The 21,320-nt window shown below is 41.1% G+C and overlaps 2 protein-coding genes across 7 annotated transcripts; one reads left to right on the top strand and one right to left on the bottom strand.

Annotated features, from left to right (window-relative positions):
- Positions 1 to 306: 306 nt before the first annotated feature.
- On the bottom strand, positions 307 to 13,079 carry ark2cb (arkadia (RNF111) C-terminal like ring finger ubiquitin ligase 2Cb). Of its 6 annotated transcripts, none has more exons than XM_072387681.1 (9): positions 12,813 to 13,079; positions 9,343 to 11,929; positions 8,887 to 9,220; positions 8,641 to 8,772; positions 7,469 to 7,598; positions 7,186 to 7,290; positions 6,726 to 6,821; positions 6,131 to 6,234; positions 307 to 3,950 (listed from the first exon to the last, which is right to left on the bottom strand). In XM_072387681.1, exons 2-9 carry the CDS (start codon positions 9,428 to 9,430, stop codon positions 3,833 to 3,835), a joined length of 1,107 nt encoding a protein of 368 aa, XP_072243782.1. In that variant the 5' UTR covers positions 9,431 to 11,929; positions 12,813 to 13,079; the 3' UTR covers positions 307 to 3,832. The 6 variants fall into 6 exon arrangements, with proteins under 6 accessions (XP_072243782.1, XP_072243785.1, XP_072243784.1 ...); XM_072387684.1 differs by having other exon boundaries at positions 6,726 to 6,809; XM_072387683.1 differs by having other exon boundaries at positions 8,641 to 8,769.
- Positions 13,080 to 16,244: 3,165 nt separating this feature from the next.
- Positions 16,245 to 20,455, top strand: LOC140309711 (ATP synthase subunit alpha, mitochondrial-like). The gene is made up of 11 exons (XM_072387680.1): positions 16,245 to 16,379; positions 16,852 to 16,927; positions 17,349 to 17,518; positions 17,652 to 17,825; positions 18,195 to 18,361; positions 18,448 to 18,748; positions 18,863 to 19,087; positions 19,184 to 19,291; positions 19,401 to 19,545; positions 19,642 to 19,792; positions 19,890 to 20,455. The coding sequence occupies exons 1-11, from the start codon at positions 16,320 to 16,322 to the stop codon at positions 19,966 to 19,968; spliced, it is 1,656 nt and encodes a 551-aa protein (XP_072243781.1). The 5' UTR covers positions 16,245 to 16,319; the 3' UTR covers positions 19,969 to 20,455.
- The last annotated feature ends 865 nt before the right edge of the window (positions 20,456 to 21,320 follow it).

Here is a 21,320-nt window from a genome sequence, read left to right as displayed (position 1 = left end):
GTTCATATCTGAAATGCTTGTTGTCTGCCACGTGTGTTTACAACTCTGATAACAGCTGCAACAACTTTTGATGGCTAGGCAACAAATGAACTGAGCAGAGTAAGTATTTCAAGCAGATAAGGGGTATTTCCTCAAATTTTAGCCTACATATTTACTGATTAATACAATCAGTGCCGAACAGCTCATTTTGGTGAACGTGCATGTCTTAAATTGTTGACAAACCTTTTCCGTGCTACTCCAGCCGAGTTGTTTTATTTACCTCTTCAATGACGGCGTGCCAAATGAACCCACAGCTTAGATTAGCTCTCAGCATTTTAGGCAGTTTATTTGAAAAACACATACAAAAAGATCATATACAAGACAATAAATAAAAAAGAGACAGAACAGTTTGGGTTAAGCTATGCAACTTTTTGCATCATCATTAGTAATAAATACAGTACAAAATCCACCCAGAGTGAATCTAAAGATTTTCCACAATATTCACTGATCATGTTATTCTTCATTATGATTTAGCTATTGCTTTCATATTATTGATACATACTTCTACTTTTCTATAAAATACTCAAGATCATAAAACATTGCGCGGTTACAGCAAAACAGCAGTGTGTTGTACAAAGATGGCCACTTCCCTTTTTCACTGGCAGGTTAATAATCAACATTTTTTCAGCAGCAAAGAAACATTTGAAATATTCAAGAAGGTACAGCATCATATTAAACACATCTACAGAGCTACTCCCACATACACATAGGAAAACCTGAGAAGGACATGCATTAAAAAGCTTGTGCTTTAAGTTCTACTGTTCATTCCGGTTCATCAGCTTGAGTTAATACTATGGCTACTGTCCAGTTCACTCTGGAGTTATGGGGTACACTGTGGAGGGCGTGGGATAAGGCCAGTGAGAGCACAAAATGAAATAATAATAGTAAGACCAGTCAGCGCCATTCCAATCCAAAACATATTAGAATAATTTGCAGGGTTAATAGAGTATTAATAAGAAATGCACACCGAAACAGAGTTAGCTTATCATAACCAGGTGTGAAACATCTATATTGTAAAACCACAGTACACCAGAAGTTTGCTCGAAAGATCAATGGCTCAAGTTAGCATGTTAGATACGTCCCGAAATCCCACACAAAGCAACTGCCAGCAACATGTAAGAACAAATAATACAGCTTGTTATGTGAGTTCTAAAACAATATACACCAAACTGAGATCCTGGTGTAGTGTATAGCATGAATTTTTTCACAATAAAATGAAACGTGTGAAAAGTTCAATCGAATGTGCTGACAACAACAAGTAAAGCGATATCATGTGAGAAAAGCAAGATAAGACAAGCAGGGTATTAACCCAACATCTGCTCCAGATGATGTCAAATGTTCAAAAATAAACCAGAAGATGACATGAATGGAATGTAATCTAGATCAACAGCACCATGCTGGCTAGAAAATGTGTTGGGAAACGCACCCGGTCACTTTTTCAACAAGGTTCTCGTCTCTTTCTATTTTTCTCCTTTGAAAAAGAAAACACTGACGGCATGCAAAAGCATCCCCACCGACCAATGCATAATGAGGTATTTTTTTTATATTTTGTGTTATTTTAAATAAATATATTGATTAAATTGCAAAGTTATGAGATAGAGACATTAAATATTCCACCACAATAGCTAGCTAGCTACAGTTAGTAATAAATAATGATTGTTAAATACTTAAGGCATCTTTAATCACAGCATTCTATGTGAACTAGCAAACCTCCATTTTCATCCATGTGTAGTTTTTTGGATGGAGGTTTTATATGAAAAGAAAAAAAAAACAAAGGAAAAAAAAAAAGCAACACAAACAGTCAAGTTACCCTCCAATAATACACAAGGAAGCATGAAAATACAACTGAATAAGAACACAAAATCTAGGACAAGAAGTACCCACACCACCAAACCAAAAAAAAAAAAAAAAAAACAAAAAAAAAAACAGGCAACTCCATAATATAGTGCATTTACAAAACACAAGCTACATTATAACAACAATAAATATGTTTTTGCAGCATTGCAGCTTCTTCTTCACTATGGTTAAAATGGACAAGGACTCGACATAGCAGTACCATGTCCAAATTGGCAGGTGAGCAAAAAGATTGAACATACAGTTAATTAAAAAAAAAGAAGGAAAGAAATGGCAAAAAAAAGACAATCAAATTAATGCTAAAAACAGTTGTTTGGTATTTTTCAAATGGATGGCTTTTTCTCCCTTTCACCCTCCTTCACGTGAAGTACGCCAACATGGTTCATGCATGATAAAGAGACACAGCTTCTATCACTGAACATATCACAGTTGTTCTAGCAATACCATACACTAGTACCATGGATAGAGGGGTGGGGACAATCGGACACATTCTAGCTCATATCACAGGCAAACTCATTTGTATTTTCCCTGTAACACCAGACGCAGTCTTTTTTATCAAACAGCGGGAGCAACTTAGATTGAAATGAAAGGAGCTGATACACAACAGAGGCGATTCACTGTATATAGAAATCACATGTGCTTGTTCGATAGGCAATAAGGTTCTGGTAATAGGTAATACAAATGTAATTCTGATGGCAAGACTCAGGCACTGCATCCTCAAGCCCATGCCAGCCTCTCATGAACATGCCATGAGCGAGGCCACAGAGAGGAGTTGCCGTTAGACACAGATCCACTCACAGCTCTTTGAATCCTAACCAAAGCTATCAGGAAAGAGATGCTACACTGGCGTGAGATCAGCGTCTGAGAGCAACTTTGGTCGACTCGGGATGAGTGGGAAGGGGTGTGAGCTATTAGGAGCATTCTTGTCCTCTTCCATGAATGAGCGGGATCATCAGAGTCATAATATACGTTTCACATGCACAGACACAGTCCCTGTTTCTACTGCTCCACAATATCAACGACACAGCCCAAGCCTGCCATACAGCATGCACATCTGGGGCCTCTGCTCTAGGTTATAGAGGCCCGACTACGACACTACACACATCACTGGAAGCCATGCCTGCAGTTAGCGGGTTTAGCATCACCTTTGATGGCGTCTACTAACTGTAAATCCAAAACCGTGTTAGACAAGAAAGAAGGATTTTTGGCCTTTTTACACGACTAGCTCTTTCTCTTGTTGCTTATGGTTTAACACACTGAATAATCTAGAGCTGGATTCACCGTCTCTGTAGGTTTATTTTTCACAAACATATTTCTCAAAAGGCTTTTTGCTTGCTACACAACACTGTTACTCTGTAAATACTTATTCAGTACTATACTCCATTACACCACAAGCGTTCAGCTACGAGAGTTCACACCACACAACCTCATGCTATTCATTTGATAATGTTCTGTACAGATGTGCTGAGGGTTTGGGCAGAGTGTAGCTTAAAGGATTTTTCACAGACCTGGGGAAAAGGGTGGTGATTTAGCGGCAGAGAAATGGCCTTAATACACCACACTGAGCTGGGGAGGTTGGTAGTCAGAGTGTCCTTGCTCTTGGTGGCTGTATGGAGAAATGTACCAAAGGGTACAGAATCTGACAGAATTGCGTGGAACCTCAGCACATCTGTCCATACATGTCCGCTATTATCTTTTACATCCAGCAAAGTCTATTCAACTGACCTTCAGTCCAGCCCCCTATCTGTGCGTCAGCCCCCCGTTCCTTGTTGTGTTGTAGATGAGTGTGCTTTGTTGATCCCTCTGTCACAGCTGTCTCAGAAGGCAGGCTCTTTGAGTGATGCAGAGGGAAAGAGGGGTGTTTGGCAGAGCTTCCCCGAAGGGAGGCGACAGAAATGAACAAGACCAGATCCAAAGCTGCAGGAGTCGGCAGAAGCTATCAACTGTCAGGGGTGAGCTGGGTCTCAATGTCCACTCTGCAGATGGGGCATTTCCTGCTGGTGGCCAGCCACTGGTCCACACACGCCTGGTGAAAGAGGTGCATGCAGGGTAATCTCCTGAAGAGACAAGAGACGTGCTTTAGGATTTTAAAACAAAGATATATATCTCTATATATTTCTTTCACATCCTAAAGTTCACTAGAGAAAGTTCCAACCAAATTTTTTTTCTATCTTTATCTGTGTGGCAGCGCAGTTTTAGGTGATTTATTCATACTAAACCCCTGAATTTGGAGAGACGTCATCTTCAGACCGAAACCAAGATTTTGCACAAGATTACGACACAATCTGTCCGACTGTAGAGGAGTCCCGTTTTTTTCATTGCCTACTTGTTTGCATCAGGTCCATTTCAAGCAGCAACCGAACTACAACAACATGTCTCGCTTAAACTCAAACGATGTGCAAAACTGACTAATTTATTTCCATAATTAAGGGTTCCTAAAAAGGGAAATTTTCTTCTTTTTTTTTTGCTCCTTCTATACAAACCGGGAAGGAGACAATTCTGAGCTTACGTTTTATTTGCTCTAGAAGAAGGCAGCTGGGACCCCCCCTGTCTAAACACGTTTCCACCTTCAGTGTGTTGCCGCAGCATGACACGAAGCACTACGCCTCACGTTTTATTGCTCCGTTTGGTTAAAGGTCTATTCCAATTGCTTCCAAAAAGCACTTTATCCTGCACCTATTAATGCAGAACTCTTATACTTATAATTAAACTAAAGTTCTTCAAAGGCTTTGACCAACACTATCAATCTGAGCATGTCAAATTTGACCCTTTAATGGGAATTTTTCACAATTTACTGAATGTACTTTTAATTCAGCCGAGTACTGTTTTTAGTTTCTCGTCTCCCGGCTTGAAAAGAATGGCAGACTGAGAACGCGGGCACCGGTGATAGTAATATGTCCAGTGCTTTTAACGTTTTGTCCCAGAAAAAGGCCGACATACATTTCATTTGTGTACTGAGCCATAAGAGTTTAAAACAGCTGAATGAAACAGCATTTGTGGCTCCACTTGGTTACACCAAGTCAACTGAGATTAAACGTGCATGTGATTCATGGGTCCTGTCATGCTCAATATAGACTTTTTCTGGAATAGATCCAGTTGTCAGGCTGTGTTTCACAGTTGATGCCTGAATGCATCCCAAGTGACCTCGAGATCAAATTCCACTTCACAAGTGATTTGATTTCACCCACGGAGAAGCTGTGACTGATGTTAAAACCGCACATTTGTGCCTCATGTGAAGGATTTATGAGTGGTGCCTGTGCATTAAAGGTAGCCAACGCTGCACACTTTTATCTTATCATCAGCTTTGTGTTTTAGTGTGAAAAGAAACAAAGGCATGCTCTTCTCACAGCTGTCTTTTTTAAGAATAACCTCATTAAACAGTGCCGACAACATCATGAATGATGAATTCCCACCATATTGTGGTGCACAAGCAATATAATTAAACTGAGACTTTCTGTGTACAGTCGTTTTGCAGATAACCCAACACTATCATTATTTCACTGTTGAACCTTTGTCTTTTAAACACAACCAGAGACACCTTGACCCAACAAAAGTCTGAGTTTTCATCTACTGTTTATACATGACTGCTTTTTCTTCTTCCAGAGCGTGAAACTACTCTCTGTCACTTTACCACACAAATAGAGCACAACATTGGACAAACGTGAGATTTTGTGAAATGTTGCCCTCAGGCAGTATTCTCAGGAAAAGGTGCTGCAGGAAATTTCAAACCTGATGCTTTGAACATGGCTGGCAGAACCAATTCAGACTCTGTGACTGTTTATCCCTTTGAAACTAAAGCAATGCACATAAAATCATCTCAGGAAATGTAAACTTGTTTTTCTGCGGACATTTCTGTACATTGTGGTCACAGCACTGCATCATCCTCCAATGCATTGTTTAAGGATTGATAAAAAATATATATATATAGATATTATTTAGGGAAAAAAGAGAAGTAAACGTGAAGTAAAACCTCTCTGCTCCCTGAGCTTTTAAACATGCTGGTGTAGAGCAGGTATAATGATGTCACTTGATGGTGGTGTCACATAAATATCTGGAGAAGTGTTACACCTCTGCGCCAAATTAGATGGCAACGCATTCATGTGTCGCTGGTGCATATCTCGAGAAGACACCAAAACCCTTCATCCCTGAATAATGCATTTGCAGCCTACAATCACGTCTCCATAACCGGCATTTTCCCTCTTTGATCAAGCAAAACGTGAAGAGCAAATGGAGGCACCTGACATCCTCTCCGTCTTCCAGCATCGATAGACAAATGGTGCACTTTTCATCGGTGTCCAGCTCCTCGTCATCCAGGCACATCTTTAGGTCCTGGGGTATTCTCTGAAGAGATAACCACACAGCAGATAACAGACTTTAGGTTTCAAAGGATGCTGTGTTTATGCCACAGGGGTTTCTGAGTCAGTCCAGACTTGATATACACAAAAAAACAAATAAAAAGTCACCCGATCATACTTCTCAAAGAAACATGCACCGAACGTTTTGACACTGTTGCCAGAGAATGTGGGTCATATTCATTTAAGACGTTCCTTTAAATTCATCCCATGCTCATATCTGCGGCAGGCAGGATGAGTCATCCCTCGCCTAGAACTGTGGACGCTGCATCTTCGTCTCATTATGCTGCTAACAGAAATTAGCTTGACCTTTGAACTGCTGTGACCTTCTTTCCGTCTTTACTCTTTAATCCTGCTGCCCTTCTCTTTTTCGCTTCTCTCACATCTCACCCAACTTATTTCTTGCCCAGTGCTTTGTACTAGAGCACTTCAAAAAAAGACCTGTCAACCAGCTGGCAGCTAAAGAACCTTCAGCCCTACCTTTTTGTACTTGTGGGGAAAAGTGAATCTCTCGATGGTGGTTTGAACGGCTCCACGGTTTACACTGCCCAGTCTGTCCTCCAGCTGCAGAAGCTCCTGTGGAAACAGGAGAAACTTTTAATTATTTATAGAAAATGTCTTTGTGCATATTTCTCACAAACAGAAACAAAATTATATACACAATCCAACGACACAAAAGTGTGGGATAATTAAACTGTAACTAAACTAATGCTTTAAAGAGCCTCTCAGGGAACTATTGCATCTTGTTCAAATGGAAACAAATATCACTAGATTAAAGGCAGCTGGATCGTTTGAAGCATCTGGAACCCAGAGAAATTGGAAATAAGAAAATCAGTTACACACTCAAGCCTGTCCAGAGCATTGGTCACAGAGAAAACAATGATAAATTAGTGTAGATTGGTGTGTCTGTTGAGGAGAGGGAGGAAGCAGCCACGCAGACCTCATAGCTTTCTCTAACGGCAGATGCGTGGCGGGAGGGGTTGAGACTCTGCAGAGCCAACAAGTGCAACTGGGGATATGGGTAGTTTCTGATCTCGTGGACAACCTAAGAGATGACAGATAAAAGAAGCTGGCGTCAGCTCTGCAGCAGAAAGCAGACGGGACAACGGGCTCACGGGTCATCCCCTGTTACAGGGAAGATGAATCCCACAAAGCAAATGGTGAATCTCTAGGAGTTCATTAAGACGAACATGATTGATTATACAGAGGCAGAGGGGACTCACCACTTGTGTTGAGGCATTGTTTCTGGGGAAGTGGTGCATCCTAGGGGAGGTCAAGTAGTGCTGATAGTGCTGCGGCAGCGGGTGGATGTGATACTGGTGAGGGGGCAGCCCAGCATCTACACTTAGATCCCTGGACAGAAACCAAAACGCTAAATCAGCTAACAAGCACACAAGTCTGCATTTTACAGGTTTCTGGAACACTGTGTTGTCATTACAGTGGATTTGTGCACTTTAGCAGATTCTTGGAGGTACACAGAAAGATTATTAACCTGTCTAACAATTTTTATCCCAAGTTGGTTGCATCACCCGAATGACAAATTTTGAGTTAATTAACCGTAGTCAGCAATAAGCTGAGAAGTCTGAAAAAGCAGCGAGTAATAGATAAGAAGTTAAAATATTTTAAATGCATGGATAAATGCAAAATCAACAGTTGGGATAGCCAAAGATGGAAAAACTAAATGAATGGCTGAAGTTAATAGATAGCATGTTGAGATTAATATGTTGCTAAAAATAAACTATCTGACAAGGCTGTGGTTGGGAACCACTTGTGAACTATAACCGCAGTACTTGAATCCAGACTGGATCCTTCTTTGGTTCAGTTTTGGTCTAATCTTCATTTAGCTTTCATATCCAGTCCTCTTACTTTCTTTTCAATTCAAATCCTATTAGTAAAAGACATGAAACATTGATGAATTTGTTTTAGATTCTTTGTCCGCTCAGTTTTTAAGTTCCTGTGCGTAGCAAATAGGTCGATCTGTTAACAGTAACATTATATAGTATGCCCAACTATCTTTTTACTGATGCAGAACAGCATTAAAAAAGAATCCCGGTGATTCTATCACTTTCAAAGGCAGGATTCCTCTGCCATGTTACTGCAGTAACCTTTTCACAGCCACTGTTGTTCTCCTACAAGCTTGGAAAGGGGGAACTGAGGTAGAGATTATTCAGTTTAGACAATTTGCATTTTATACAGCGCTAAATCTTTCATGCTGGAACTCTTAACTTATCTGCTCTGGTCTTAAATCTGACTGAACCTGAAATTCTTTTGAGACTGACTAACTATAGCACTTTGTGTGATTCAATCAGCCAGCTTTCAGAATAAATTCCTCTCAACTTACATCATGACAATATACCCTTCAAACGAAGAAAAAGGAACTTGATGTTCTGCTTACCAGTCTGTGCCCTCAGCCAGATAGCGAGGCTGCTGCACCACAGTCTGAGGAGGGACATGAAGGGGGGGAGCAAACTCGTAGCCGGGCCGCAGCCTGTGAGGCTGGTGAGGAACTCTCTCCGGGGTGCGTCTACTAAGACAAATAAGTAAGTGTTTGGAAAACATCCTGGAAATAAAGAGCTTCTAAGTCATGTGGTGTAAATCTGATATCACCACTAAACTCCTGTAATTAGACCGGTGGGGATACCTGGAGGGCGGCAGGATGTGTCGGTGCTGGGCCTCCAGGATCTGCTGCTGGAGGAGATATTGCTGGTGTAATGCCTGAGGTAGGAAGGGAGGGGCGGGGATATCCTGGAACTGGGGAGTGGGTAGTGGGTTGAGGGGCGTGTGGAGTGGAGGGCCATGCTGGTGGCCAGGAGGGGCCAGGTGGGGGTTAATGCCTGACTGTGGCTGCCCTGGATGGGGCATGGGGAAGTCCATGGGCAGTGGGGCCTGAGGACCTAACTGGAAGTGCCGGCAAGAGGTAGCATGGCTGTGCTGCTGCTGCTGCTGTTGTTGCTGTTGCCGGTTGAAATGGGATCCTGCGGAGGATAAGGAGAAGTTGTCAGGAGTCTAAGGGCAGAAATTAGCTGGAATTAATTGTGGGTGAAATGTGGTGTCACTGTGTGTGAATTTAGCATGTTAATGAAGCCCTTCCTCTTACCTAGGGTGAAAAATACTTCTGTGGGGGTGGGAAAATGATGGTTACCAGAAGTACCATGAAAATGACAACCATTTTGGGTGCTGCACATAAAACGCGAGTTTTGGTTTCTTTAAATGTACTTCCAGCACCTGGATCGACTCCCGGTCTTCTGATTCAGACAGAGAAACAGATGAGCTCTACTAATGTTTGGGCAAGACCTTCAAATGCAGCTCAGTTCTTGTAAATTAAGCATTGGACAGCTGGTCAAAGCATTCAGTGATAAAACATTGTTACCTTCTAGTCTGTAAGACATTAAAATGTCTGATCCGAATCTCTATCAGTAAATCTTTTAAGAAGCATTCCCTGTTTCTAAAGAAGAAGAAAAACAACACAAAGCCATTCACATTATTTGTGAGTCTTTCACTAAAATCTACAATCTCTCTTTCTTAGAAACCCAGTAAGGCTCTGCTATTCTTCTCAAATATGAACATTTGGGACCTCAGAGGAAATAGCTTGAATGCTTTTTTTAACTCTCTACAACCACAGCTATTTGGCTGCTGCTGTGAACAAACTGCTGTCAAGATTCAACTGGAAAAAAAAAAAAAAAAAGACAGGCTAGCTTGTGCTGTGGTGCAATATGGTTTTAATACTGTGCTTGTTGTTGTGGAGTGGCTGACAAAAATTTAGCTGCGATTACAAACTCTGGACAAAATCTCTGCCAAATGGAGGCCCCACATGCCTGCAAGGGAGCAGGCTTCAACAGTATTGTGACCCACTACGTGCAGAGTTCCACAATTTAGAAATGTGTGCAGTTCTTTGTTGGAGAACACACCGCGTTTCTTCTTTGACAGATATAAACAGTAGCAAGTTTGTTCTAAAATCATGAAGATTTAGGCAAAGTCTACATTGCATTTACTTGGAGTATGCTTAAAAAACGCAGTACAACTTTTTTTCTTTTTTTAAAAAAACAGCCATAAAAGATGAGCAAAATGGTATTCCAGAAATATTTCCAGTTTGACAGTTCGTCAATACAGTCCGGCAGACAAGAGCTGAACTTGTGCCGTATGTAAAGGCCGAGGCGTAGACTGCAAGTAGCACACTGCGTTTTCAAGCGTCTCAATGAAAACAATCACCATGAACGACAGCAGATAGACTCATTCAGGCCCTGCCATGGAGGAAGCGTGGAAATCGTCTATCTTTGTCATAGCGGGAGAGGAGGTGGGTGGGGGGAGTGGAGGGTCAGGGAGGGTCGGGGATGGGGAGGGGGGGGCAGGTAGGTACAAGGGAGAGGGAGGACAATAAATGGAAATCAGCAAGAAGCACACTGAAGGTTAGGAAAAACACTATATTCTTTATTGAAAAATATTAGTATTTGTGGAATTTGTGTTTTCTTTTTTGTTTGTTGGTAATATAAAATAGTATAAATCCATGCAACAAAAATAAACAACATAGACTGAAGGCAAGGCCCACCATGCTCCATATAGGGTTAAAAAGAACAAAAGCGGCATCCAATGAGCAGACGTGTTGGCTACAGCACATGATTTCAGTACAGCAAGGGTACATCTTTACTACAGAAAGATTACATTGGATTTTCACTAGTCAATGTAGAAAAACATAAACAAAAATTATGAATCATAAACGTGACCATGCACTGAAAGTACTATTACCAGAACAAAAGGTAAAGAGAGACCACAACCAAACAATAAAGACGTTATTACTAATAGAGGATTTCTTTAGCAGTGCAGGAAAATAGGCATCCCTGTGAAATGGATAGCATTTTGGACTTATGTTAGTGGGGTAAATTGGGAAGTGATGAACCACCAGTGAGCATGTTTTCCATCTTTTTTTTTTCTGTTTAACTTGCCCATAAAGGGCATACCGCCCTGACAATTCAGTGTGATTCAAAGCTTGAAATTTGCAAAGGGAACAAAAGGATTACACAAAATGGAGACAGTTATGGCAGGTTGTTGTGTGCAGGTGCAGTGTACTTCAAGTCATTTCAAGTGGTCGCACGACAGCATGTGCTGAAATGTTACGAGAATAAAATCGACATGCTTGTGGTTTCAATTTGCATGTTTGTTTGTTTGTTTTTTCAATCACGTGTTACTTTGATAATGTACATTGCACCTTGTGTGAAGAGAAGGAAGATGAGCCAAATTCTGGTGTTCAACAATGCAGTGCAGTTTTTGAGGTCATGCAAAATGTATCCACTTTACAGGAATTTACAGCATGTTGTCTATAAAGACTGGATGGGAGGTACACAATGACATTCAACTGATATCTAGAAAAGGAGCTAAAATGTTTACTCAGTGCTACAGCAATTTGACAGAAAAAAGACAAAAAAGGTGCTCTGATCTAGGTGTTAGCTATAGTTTTAGTCTGCTTAACATGAAAAGTCTATGGCAGAATACATCTTGGGAGGGGGTGCTTTTTAATACCAATGTCGTCTTCTGATGGAAAGAGGAAATGAAGAAGGGATTCACAATACAGCTAAATGCAGAGAACAGGCAGAGGCCACGCCACACCACACAGCAGCAGATGATCATTAGCTACACAATGGGGGACGACAAAGATCTGATAAATGCAGAATGTAGAGCCAGCCTCCATACTATGAAACAGGGAAATAAGAACAGAAATAAAAGCACAATGAAATCACTGATGCCACTGTTATGAAATTAATGTTACACTGTAGCTTTATGTACGTTTTACTGTGACCGCAAATTCGGGTGTTTTAGGTCTGCAGCTTCAGACAAACAACTGCTGGACAGCCATTTAAAGAAAAAGCTACAGAATGATAGATCGGATATACACGCTATCCGATCAATAGGTCAATTGTGGATTAGTGCGCTGACCAACTGACACGGATGGTAATTAATGAAATCGCGTTGTAAAAATCGGCGAGACGGGCAGCAGCGGATGATCTTCAAATGACATCATCCAGGCACAGATAAGATGACTGGATGAGAAGGCTACGTCTATTTTGCGGTATTTTGACAGTGCAAATACACGATAGTTCTGTGCAAATCAGCAACGTAAATAATATAACCGAATTAGGGGGAAAACCCCTGAGTGAAATGCACTTTTAAAATGATCATCTAACACAATTGCTTATACGAGAATGTGTTATTTGACATCTGCCGTTTGGGAGCGCACGCTCAGAGCATGTGAAAGCCTTTGTGAGAAATGTTTCCGTTCCAGGATATAGGCTGAGCCAACGAGCCAGTTAGCTTTTCCGTAGCGACGGTATTTGGTTTTCATTAGGGACAGTAATAGCAGGCAAATTCTTTAATTCGTCGAGTGTTGTTAATCCGCAAAGAGGACAAATTAAAGCATCGCCTCGGGCAGTTTTTCGAGTAAAATAACCGTTAATTTTAAGCTAGCTAACAGGAGCTAACCTGAGGGCTAAGCTCGCGCTAGCTAGCCAACAGCTGCAGTGAATATTAAGATAAACAGGGCACATGTTTTGATTGATATGAATATTAATACCGTACCTCTGTTTCTTACTGAGCCGAATACGGGAAGAACCAGATATCCGACATGCACTAACACCATCCTGGGATCCTTATTTTATGATTCCGCTGGGTTATTTAAAGAGATGGAGTCGTAGCAGCCCATGCGGATCTACATTCAGGCGACTGGTTGTTGCTGGCTGGTTGGCTGGCTGGCTACTACAGGCAAACCAAGAGACTGTCTGACTCGCCTCCTGGTTGTCGGTGACAAAAGCAGACATGTCATTTGTTGTCCAGAGCAAAAGAGGGCGATGTTGCGGCTCTGCATACAACAACTGGAGGTATCTCAAGGTTAACCCGTCCGCGCCTGTCAATTTGTCATTATTCAGAGGGTTTTAACACATGAACAGGCTGTTAATGTGAAATATTGTGCGTTAAAAAAGTAGTAGTTTTAGGTTAATTATAGTACATCACCCTTAAAGAGTTTCTTCACTGATGTAACATTTAATTTTCATACAATTAGGATAATTACAAGAGATATTAACACAAAACATGGTCGAAATCAAAGCAGCATAGGATGACATATGTTGACTTTGTTAAGGTTATGCTCTAAATACAATAAATCCTACATTTCCCATGATGCAACTAGAGAAACGAGTGCCTGCACATCCACATCTCAGATTTGTCTGCTCAATGGGGAGACCAAGTATTGCTCATCCCTACTTGTCTGGCAGAGCCAAGCTCTAAGTCACTCAACTCTACTAGTCATCAAACATGGTATTGAAATTATTGTCCTTTGCTTAGAACAGAATAAAACTGTGGATGTGGAGGCAGGCCCTGCAATGCCCGCTTTGCATGTCAAAGTGCAAAATTCTGATCCCATGTCCTGTGATATATGTTGTGATTTATTTCATGTTATTTTGATAAATGTATTCACATCCATGCAGATTTTCTTTTAAAAAAAATGTGTATTAGGCCATGCAGCTACTCACTTAGATATCTGACAACTAGCTCTGTCTGGAGCAGTGCCTTGAACTGATCACACCGATGGCTTAAACCATGACATTTATATCAATAAATGCATAATCGTGAACTGCTTAAAATTCCCCTATAATTTGAAAAGTGACAATTAATTAATCTTGTATCAAATATGCCAAGAAGTTGCAAGATCCCCACAGTATGCATAATGATAGTTGGTTTGAGATGTCTTTGACAGTAGGGGCTTTTTTTGTCAAATGTGGCAGGTTTTAACAAAAATGACACCTACTGTGAACTATCACGTGTCTTAAAGGTCATTACATATTGAGCCCAGTGAAACTATCATGTTGCTGATGTTGTCAAATAAGGAGAACAGAAACATGTTGAAAAACCAGATGGGAAACATTCAGAAATTAATTCAGCTTACAATTTCCACAGGTCTATATCAAAACAATGAACTCTGAAATTGTGTTTTATTGTGTGATTTCAATCTTGAGCCAACAGTAATGTACAAATGATGAAAATGCTTGTTTATTGAGGAATAAAATGTGCATTTATTTCAAACTGCTTGCTGCCAACTGCGGTTTTGTCCCCTGGGTGCGCACACATCCATGCTTGTTTGTAAGCAGGACGGGAAACTCATGTTTTTGGAAATAAGAACCTGGAACTTTCCCTCTTCAACTTCAAAGTTTCAGATCAAAGGAGCCTGATAACTCGGGTAAGGTTTTTCAACCCTGACCTTTGACCGTCACTTCCCAAAAAGACAGCTTTAGCAGTAAACACAAGATCTTTTTGTTAAACTTGATCTTACAAAACATTAAGTAAAGTACCTTTAGCATATTTTTAGCTCATCTATTTCTATAGTCCAGTGATTTCCCAGATTTGGTCTTTAATGTAGAAAATGACTAGATTTTTTAAGATTCAAGTTTTAATTTTCAGCTTTTCATTTCTACGTTGCACCGAATGCAGCACGGGGACTGCCTCTCCGTTCACTCTCCGACCACAGCCCACAACCTAAAAATAGTTCCGGCTCGCCATCTTTAAAAATGTTCTCTACTCAAAAATTGTGATCACATGCAAGGAATGAGAACAGAAGAGGCTTCTGAAAGAGTTTAGAGAGAGGGAGCAGGTGGTTATCCTCTGCTGAACACTATGACCCAGTGGTGTGATCAATACATTTAGTTACTCCTTACGTAGCACACATTTTTGATGATGACCAGTAGGCCTTCTATACACCAATCTTGACAAACAGGTGAAGCAGGTCTCTCTCATTAATCTGCAGCAAAAAACACTTTTTTCTCTGTTCTCATCTGTTCTCATCCAAAACAAGCGACAATTTTGCTGGTTCTATGTTTGATTATGTTGCAGTGACTTCCATAAGACAATCCGATGCCTCTGTTCCTCAATATAGTTGTGTTGATGTGTAAAATTCCCTGTTAGCACTGGCATTATATTGCTATCTCCACAATGAGGAGATTGGGTCATGCACATGTAACGAAGAAGTCAAAACACCTGCTAACCTGTCCTTGTGACATCTATGTAACCAGAGTTTTTGAATATCTTCATTCTAGTCAGAGTTTTTAAGAATATTCAAAAAAGGCCCTGTGGCTTTGTCCATATACAGTCCATGAAGCAAGGTGGATATAGTGCTAGTGTATTTTAGATGTCATTGGTCAATATTGAATCAATCTGTTCATTGTCCAAAAACATTAAGTCTGAAAATTTTCTTACAGTTCTGTAGGTAAAAGCTAATGACGACTGATAAATCACAGATGGACAAGTCTGTCCTCTGGCTGTCTTCAGTGGATGCTAAAAGTTATCTGCCCTTTTTTTAACGACTCATTCTGTAACGGTTTTATTGATTGTGTCCTGTGAGACGTGAGCTACTTGTAACATGAAGGGTTTTTAGCCTTCACTATGAAATGTTCCAGTAATTAAGACCAATTTATATGATATTCTGATTGATAAAGAGATAAAACAGAAAACTCAACATTTTCTCTGATGAAACTTTAGAATTTATTATGGGAAATAACCTGGCTTTGTTTGACTTTCAAACTTCTGTTCTGAATATGGATGCAAATTAGAACATGATTACCTATATAACTACTTAATTTACCTGGAACTTTAACAAAATGTTACTCAATAAAGTCAAATTAGCCATTGAATACTTATTTCCCCTTGGTTGCACAGTATGATGCTCTCCAGTAAAACATCCGTACTCTGACTTCTGTTTTTATGTAGGTTATTCATTTTCTTTTGATTAAGGTATTTCATTGGCCTGAATAGTATCAAAAAGTATTTTTAATCTGCACTGTTTTACATCCACACGTATAGATGTAATATATAATACATAGAGATATTGTTGAATGGTACTAAAGTTTTTGGGAAGGGTGGGAGGGGGCTATGCGCCGGTGTCATCTTCCTAACAGTAGGGGGCACAGTGGAGTAGTAAAGCAGGAAATTTGACTTCAGTGTCCTTTAAATAGAAGAAGAGTCAATTCAGCCATTACATTCACTCACAGGCAGGTCGGATCCGCTTGGTGGAGGACAGGTCATTAGCAACCCGAGAAAATGTTATCTGTTAGAGTTGCAGCAGCTTTGGCCAGAAGCCTGCCTAGAAGGGCTGGATTTGTAAGTATTAAATCTATCAAAGCTTGTACGGGTTTTGCAGCTAGTTTACTTGACATTATCGTATTGTGAACCCTACGGGTGTGAAGGGTAATGGTAACGCCACGGGCCGCTAGCTAACGTGTCACCGGCTTATGAACGCAGCTGTAAATGCTAATATGGTTTTCGCAGTAATAATTCTACTTATTAATCTTGAAGTTATCGATTCAAAGTTGTTTGTTGAAGTTGTCCTTGTGTTGCCACGGTCTTAGTCCTGCAGCGGCTAAAGTTAGCACGCAAGCTAATGCTAGTCATGAGCTAACGGCTCATTCAGCCACGCTTGAAGGTCAGAAAGCTTGACAGCGCATGTCCTCTCAGCTGTACAGCTTTGCACAGGCTCAGCGCTTTAAGTGCGCGTTTTGAATCTCAGTTTCAATATTTATTTACTTAAGTTTATTGTCGGCATTTGATTACAACTTCCTGACATTGAATGCAGGTTGCCAAGACGGTCCCAGCCGCCTGCGTTGGGGTCAACCACCTCCACACACACAGACCATGGCTGCAGAAGACTGGTGAGACAGCCAAACACAACATGACAGAAACTTTGTCCTTCATAATGTGGGGCAGCTCTCGTCTCAAACTTGATTGATCGTTCATGAAAATGTGTTCTCAAGGTTAACCACGGAAGTGCTTAGTGTGTCTTAAAACGTAGGCTTCTAGATAATACAGCAACACAGAAGTATTTTAATTTAATGTTTATCCTAGGCTATTGCTTGAGGCTTCTGTCACTTAATCATTTCAGGGTTGTATATTTAATGTAATTTAATCCAGGAAGACGCGTTTCGCTGTAGCAGTTATGATCTAAAACAAAATATGAGGTGTTTTTTGTTTGTTTCTTTAAGCTTGATTGCTCTTATTTTAATCATGGACAGAGTTTGCAATGTAATTTTCAAATGATTTTGAATTAACTGTTTTGCACATCCTCTTTCACAGGCACAGCTGAGGTGTCTTCCATCCTGGAGGAGAAGATCATGGGAGCTGACACCTCTGCTGACCTGGAGGAGACGGGACGTGTGCTGTCCATTGGTGATGGTATTGCCAGAGTGTACGGGCTGAGGAATGTCCAGGCTGAAGAGATGGTGGAATTCTCCTCTGGTCTCAAAGTAAGTCAAATGAATAGTTAAAATTGAAGTTGCTTTCATGCCAGTTTGAGGTTGTCCTCATGTGTATTTTCCCTGCATTAAAGTAAATAATTGTGAAATTATTTGCTAATAATTTGACATTGTTGTCCACCAGGGTATGTCTCTGAACTTGGAGCCAGACAACGTTGGTGTTGTGGTGTTCGGTAATGACAAGCTGATCAAGGAGGGTGACATCGTAAAGAGGACTGGGGCCATTGTGGATGTGCCTGTGGGTGAGGAGCTGCTTGGCCGTGTGGTGGACGCTCTGGGAAATGCCATCGACGGAAAGGTCATTTAAACTTTTTTTTTTTTCTTTCCCCAACTCTTGCTGTTTGTAAAGTAAGAACTGACTGAGCTATGAAAAGCGGCACAATCAAAACATAAAACCATTGTCAGGAGAGGAAGCGTGCCATCCACTTCTATTCTCATTCCAAGGGTGTTAGATTTATGCACCCAGAGACCAGAGTGGCTGTAAATGGTCTTAAAGATGGTGGTTTAAATTCAAGCTAACACTCTCCTAAATAAGAATATGCCCTGTCTCCAGTAATTTGTAAATTAATTGATATTTTTGAATGAAATCTTATAATGAATTTATATTTGACCTTGATACATCTTGTTATGACCATCCATCTTTAAAAGTGCATCTTTTCTATTTCAGGGTCCTCTGGGCTCCAAGATCCGTAGGCGTGTGGGTCTGAAGGCCCCTGGCATCATCCCACGTATTTCTGTGAGGGAGCCCATGCAGACTGGAATCAAGGCTGTGGACAGTCTGGTGCCCATCGGCCGAGGCCAGCGTGAGCTGATCATTGGTGACAGGCAGACTGGGTAAATAGTTTTTAATGGTTTGATGCAAACCGTAGCTTCTGGGTACATTCGAAAGCTTACTTAAATATTCTTATATATCACTGTAGCAAAACTGCCATTGCCATCGACACAATCATCAACCAGAAGCGCTTCAATGATGGAACTGATGAGAAGAAGAAGCTGTACTGCATCTACGTCGCCATTGGTCAGAAGAGGTCCACTGTGGCTCAGCTGGTGAAGAGGCTGACTGATGCTAATGCCATGCAATACACCATTGTGGTCTCTGCCACCGCTTCCGATGCTGCTCCTCTGCAGTACCTGGCTCCCTACTCTGGCTGCTCCATGGGAGAGTACTTCAGAGACAACGGCAAGCACGCACTGATCATCTATGATGATCTGTCCAAGCAGGTGGGGGGGTCTTTAGATGACCTTTTGAATTAAAAATTGCCTCAAAATTTTGATTGTCAAGTCTCAAGCTGTAGCATTATTCTTAAACTCGCATGTTCTATTGTCTCCTTTCAGGCTGTTGCCTACCGCCAGATGTCCCTGCTGCTGCGTCGTCCTCCTGGTCGTGAGGCTTACCCAGGTGATGTGTTCTACCTGCACTCCCGTCTGCTGGAGAGAGCCGCCAAGATGAACGACAACTTTGGAGGTGGCTCCCTCACTGCCCTTCCTGTCATTGAGACTCAGGCCGGCGATGTGTCTGCCTACATCCCCACCAACGTCATCTCCATCACAGACGGACAGGTCTGTCCTCACCAGCTGCTTAAAGAGATCTGGCTGATTACCAAAATATTCTGTATGACATAGTTCTCATTGGTTGTTTCATCCTGTCGGCTGCAGATCTTCTTGGAGACTGAGCTGTTCTACAAGGGTATCCGCCCAGCTATCAATGTGGGTCTGTCTGTGTCCAGAGTGGGCTCTGCTGCCCAGACCAGAGCCATGAAGCAGGTTAATTCTTGACTTTGAAATATGATCTATCAAGTTCAAATACTGAACTCTGTTCAATAGGAGCTTCGTTTATCTAATAATAAAGTTTCTCTTTCCCATTACTCCATAGGTGGCCGGTACCATGAAGCTGGAGCTGGCTCAGTACCGTGAGGTGGCTGCCTTCGCTCAGTTCGGTTCTGACCTGGACGCTGCCACCCAGCAGCTTCTTAACAGGGGTGTCAGACTTACTGAACTGCTGAAGCAGGGACAATACTGTGAGTATCAACACTTAAGTGTTGTTGTTTTTTAACTGTGTATGTTCCAAACTGGTATTTTGTATACTAAAGTCTTCAATTCATGCTCTTTCCCAGCTCCCATGGCTATTGAGGAGCAGGTGACAGTCATCTACGCTGGTGTCAGAGGTCACCTGGACAAGATGGAGCCCAGCAAGATCACAAAGTTTGAGAAGGCTTTCCTGCAGCACATCCTCAGCCAGCACCAGGAGCTGCTTGCAGCAATCAGGTGAGGAGACATTTATTGGTCAAATGTTTTTTTTGTTTGTTTTTAAGTAGTTGATTGAACAATTTGACCTGACTTGACTTGCTCTGTTTTGTTTTAGGGCTGACGGCAAGATCTCAGAGGCATCAGATGCTAAATTGAAGCAGATTGTACTGAACTTCCTGTCCAGTTTTGAGTAAAGGATTGCACTTGTCCTGACATTCAGTGAGCCACCTGTCTGTGTCCCCATAATGCTTATATATATGTGAACACACTGAAGGCCAAAACCTCCATGTACAGATTTCTCCAAATAAAATTTTACAACCCTGCTGTAAAACTCTTCTGATTGTGGGCTTCACTGCGGTTAAGTTTAGTGAGATCTATTGAACAGATTTCAACTGTGGCAGAAGAGTTATTACCCCTGTGAGAAGAGGCAGAACTTCTCTCTAGACGCATCAAATGTTTCTGAATGTTTCAGTGTACCCCATTCATGAATCCTGTTTACTGTAATTGGCTGTTCATAGGAGCATCTCATTATATTATTAGACTGGGTTTTGCTTGGAAAAAGGATGCCCTTCACTGGTTTCCTGATACTGAGGTGTAAACCTGGTGGGTCAGCTGCAGATGAAATGGGGTTGATTGTTTGATACTACAGTAATAAATTCTGTGACACTGTCACAAACCAAATGCATCTTGTCCTGTCTTCTGTTTGAAGGCCACTTGAATGAAAATTTCTGGAACTCACAAGTGGATTCATGCTTTTAAATTGCATCAAATTGTAATCCTAGCACCTGTATGTAAAAATGCTGCACTTGGGTGAGAGCTTCATCCGATTTACTGTACTCTATATTTTTATGATTAAATCTTCAGCTGACAGAAATAGGAGCACCTCCTTTTTCTTTGCCATGAAATTGTTGTGCTTTATAATACTTCAACTGATCTGGTTCGGGGGGAGAAAAACAAAAACAGCAATCCGACCAAAGTCATAAATCCACAAATAGATCTTCCAAATCAGGGAGATTAGGCCAGAGGAGGTTTAGACACCCAGTTTTGTCTCAGGCTCCTTGAGTTTAGATGAGCTCAAAGGTAAGTATGGAACTTTTTTCTTTTTTTCATTATTTGTCTACGTGTAAAAGGCTGTCATGCTGTGTCGCATACTGAGGCAGGAACACCATCTTGTACGACTGTTGTTGCCTGTTAAGTTTTTATTTTTTCAGTCAAAGCGAGGAAAAGATATGGAGAGGGGAAAACACGAGAGAAGACCTTACCAAGAGTTTTTTTTTTCATTATGCGGTAGGCATTTTGTTTAGCATTTGGTTATGAGGAGTAAAAACGGACTGAGATGTCATTTTAGAGGCTGAGCCCACAATTTTAACATTGAAGCATTGTCCCGCTAGAATTTAGGGTCTTTGGATATAAAAGACACCCTCAGAACAAGCCCAAATATGTCATCTAAAGAAACCAACACATGTTTTCAGCTTCACATTCTCTGTTGGCAATTTTGCCCCGAAATTTTTTTTTTTTTAATTCAAACATTAAACAAAATAAAGAA

Source organism: Leuresthes tenuis, unplaced genomic scaffold, assembly GCF_036924035.1.
Source record: "Leuresthes tenuis unplaced genomic scaffold, fLeuTen1.0.hap1 SCAF_6, whole genome shotgun sequence".
Lineage (NCBI taxonomy): Eukaryota > Metazoa > Chordata > Actinopteri > Atheriniformes > Atherinopsidae > Leuresthes > Leuresthes tenuis.
The sequence above is the reverse complement of the archived record's forward strand: the minus strand, read 5'-3'. Positions and strand labels throughout refer to the sequence as shown.

Bases quoted from the DNA above. Each gene is read 5' to 3' on its own strand.
- ark2cb (XM_072387681.1), bottom strand. From the start codon at position 9,430: ATGTGCAGCACCCAAAATGGTTGTCATTTTCATGGTACTTCTGGTAAC. The intron at 7,599-8,640 runs GTAAGCAGAACA...GTTTCTGTCCAG, and splicing joins CTGGCTGAGGGCACAGACTG to GGATCTAAGTGTAGATGCTG. The intron at 6,822-7,185 runs GTCTGCGTGGCT...CTGTTTCCACAG, and splicing joins CCGTTAGAGAAAGCTATGAG to GAGCTTCTGCAGCTGGAGGA.
- LOC140309711 (XM_072387680.1), top strand. From the start codon at position 16,320: ATGTTATCTGTTAGAGTTGCAGCAGCTTTGGCCAGAAGCCTGCCTAGA. The intron at 19,292-19,400 runs GTTAATTCTTGA...ATTACTCCATAG, and splicing joins AGACCAGAGCCATGAAGCAG to GTGGCCGGTACCATGAAGCT. The intron at 19,793-19,889 runs GTGAGGAGACAT...GTTTTGTTTTAG, and splicing joins GAGCTGCTTGCAGCAATCAG to GGCTGACGGCAAGATCTCAG.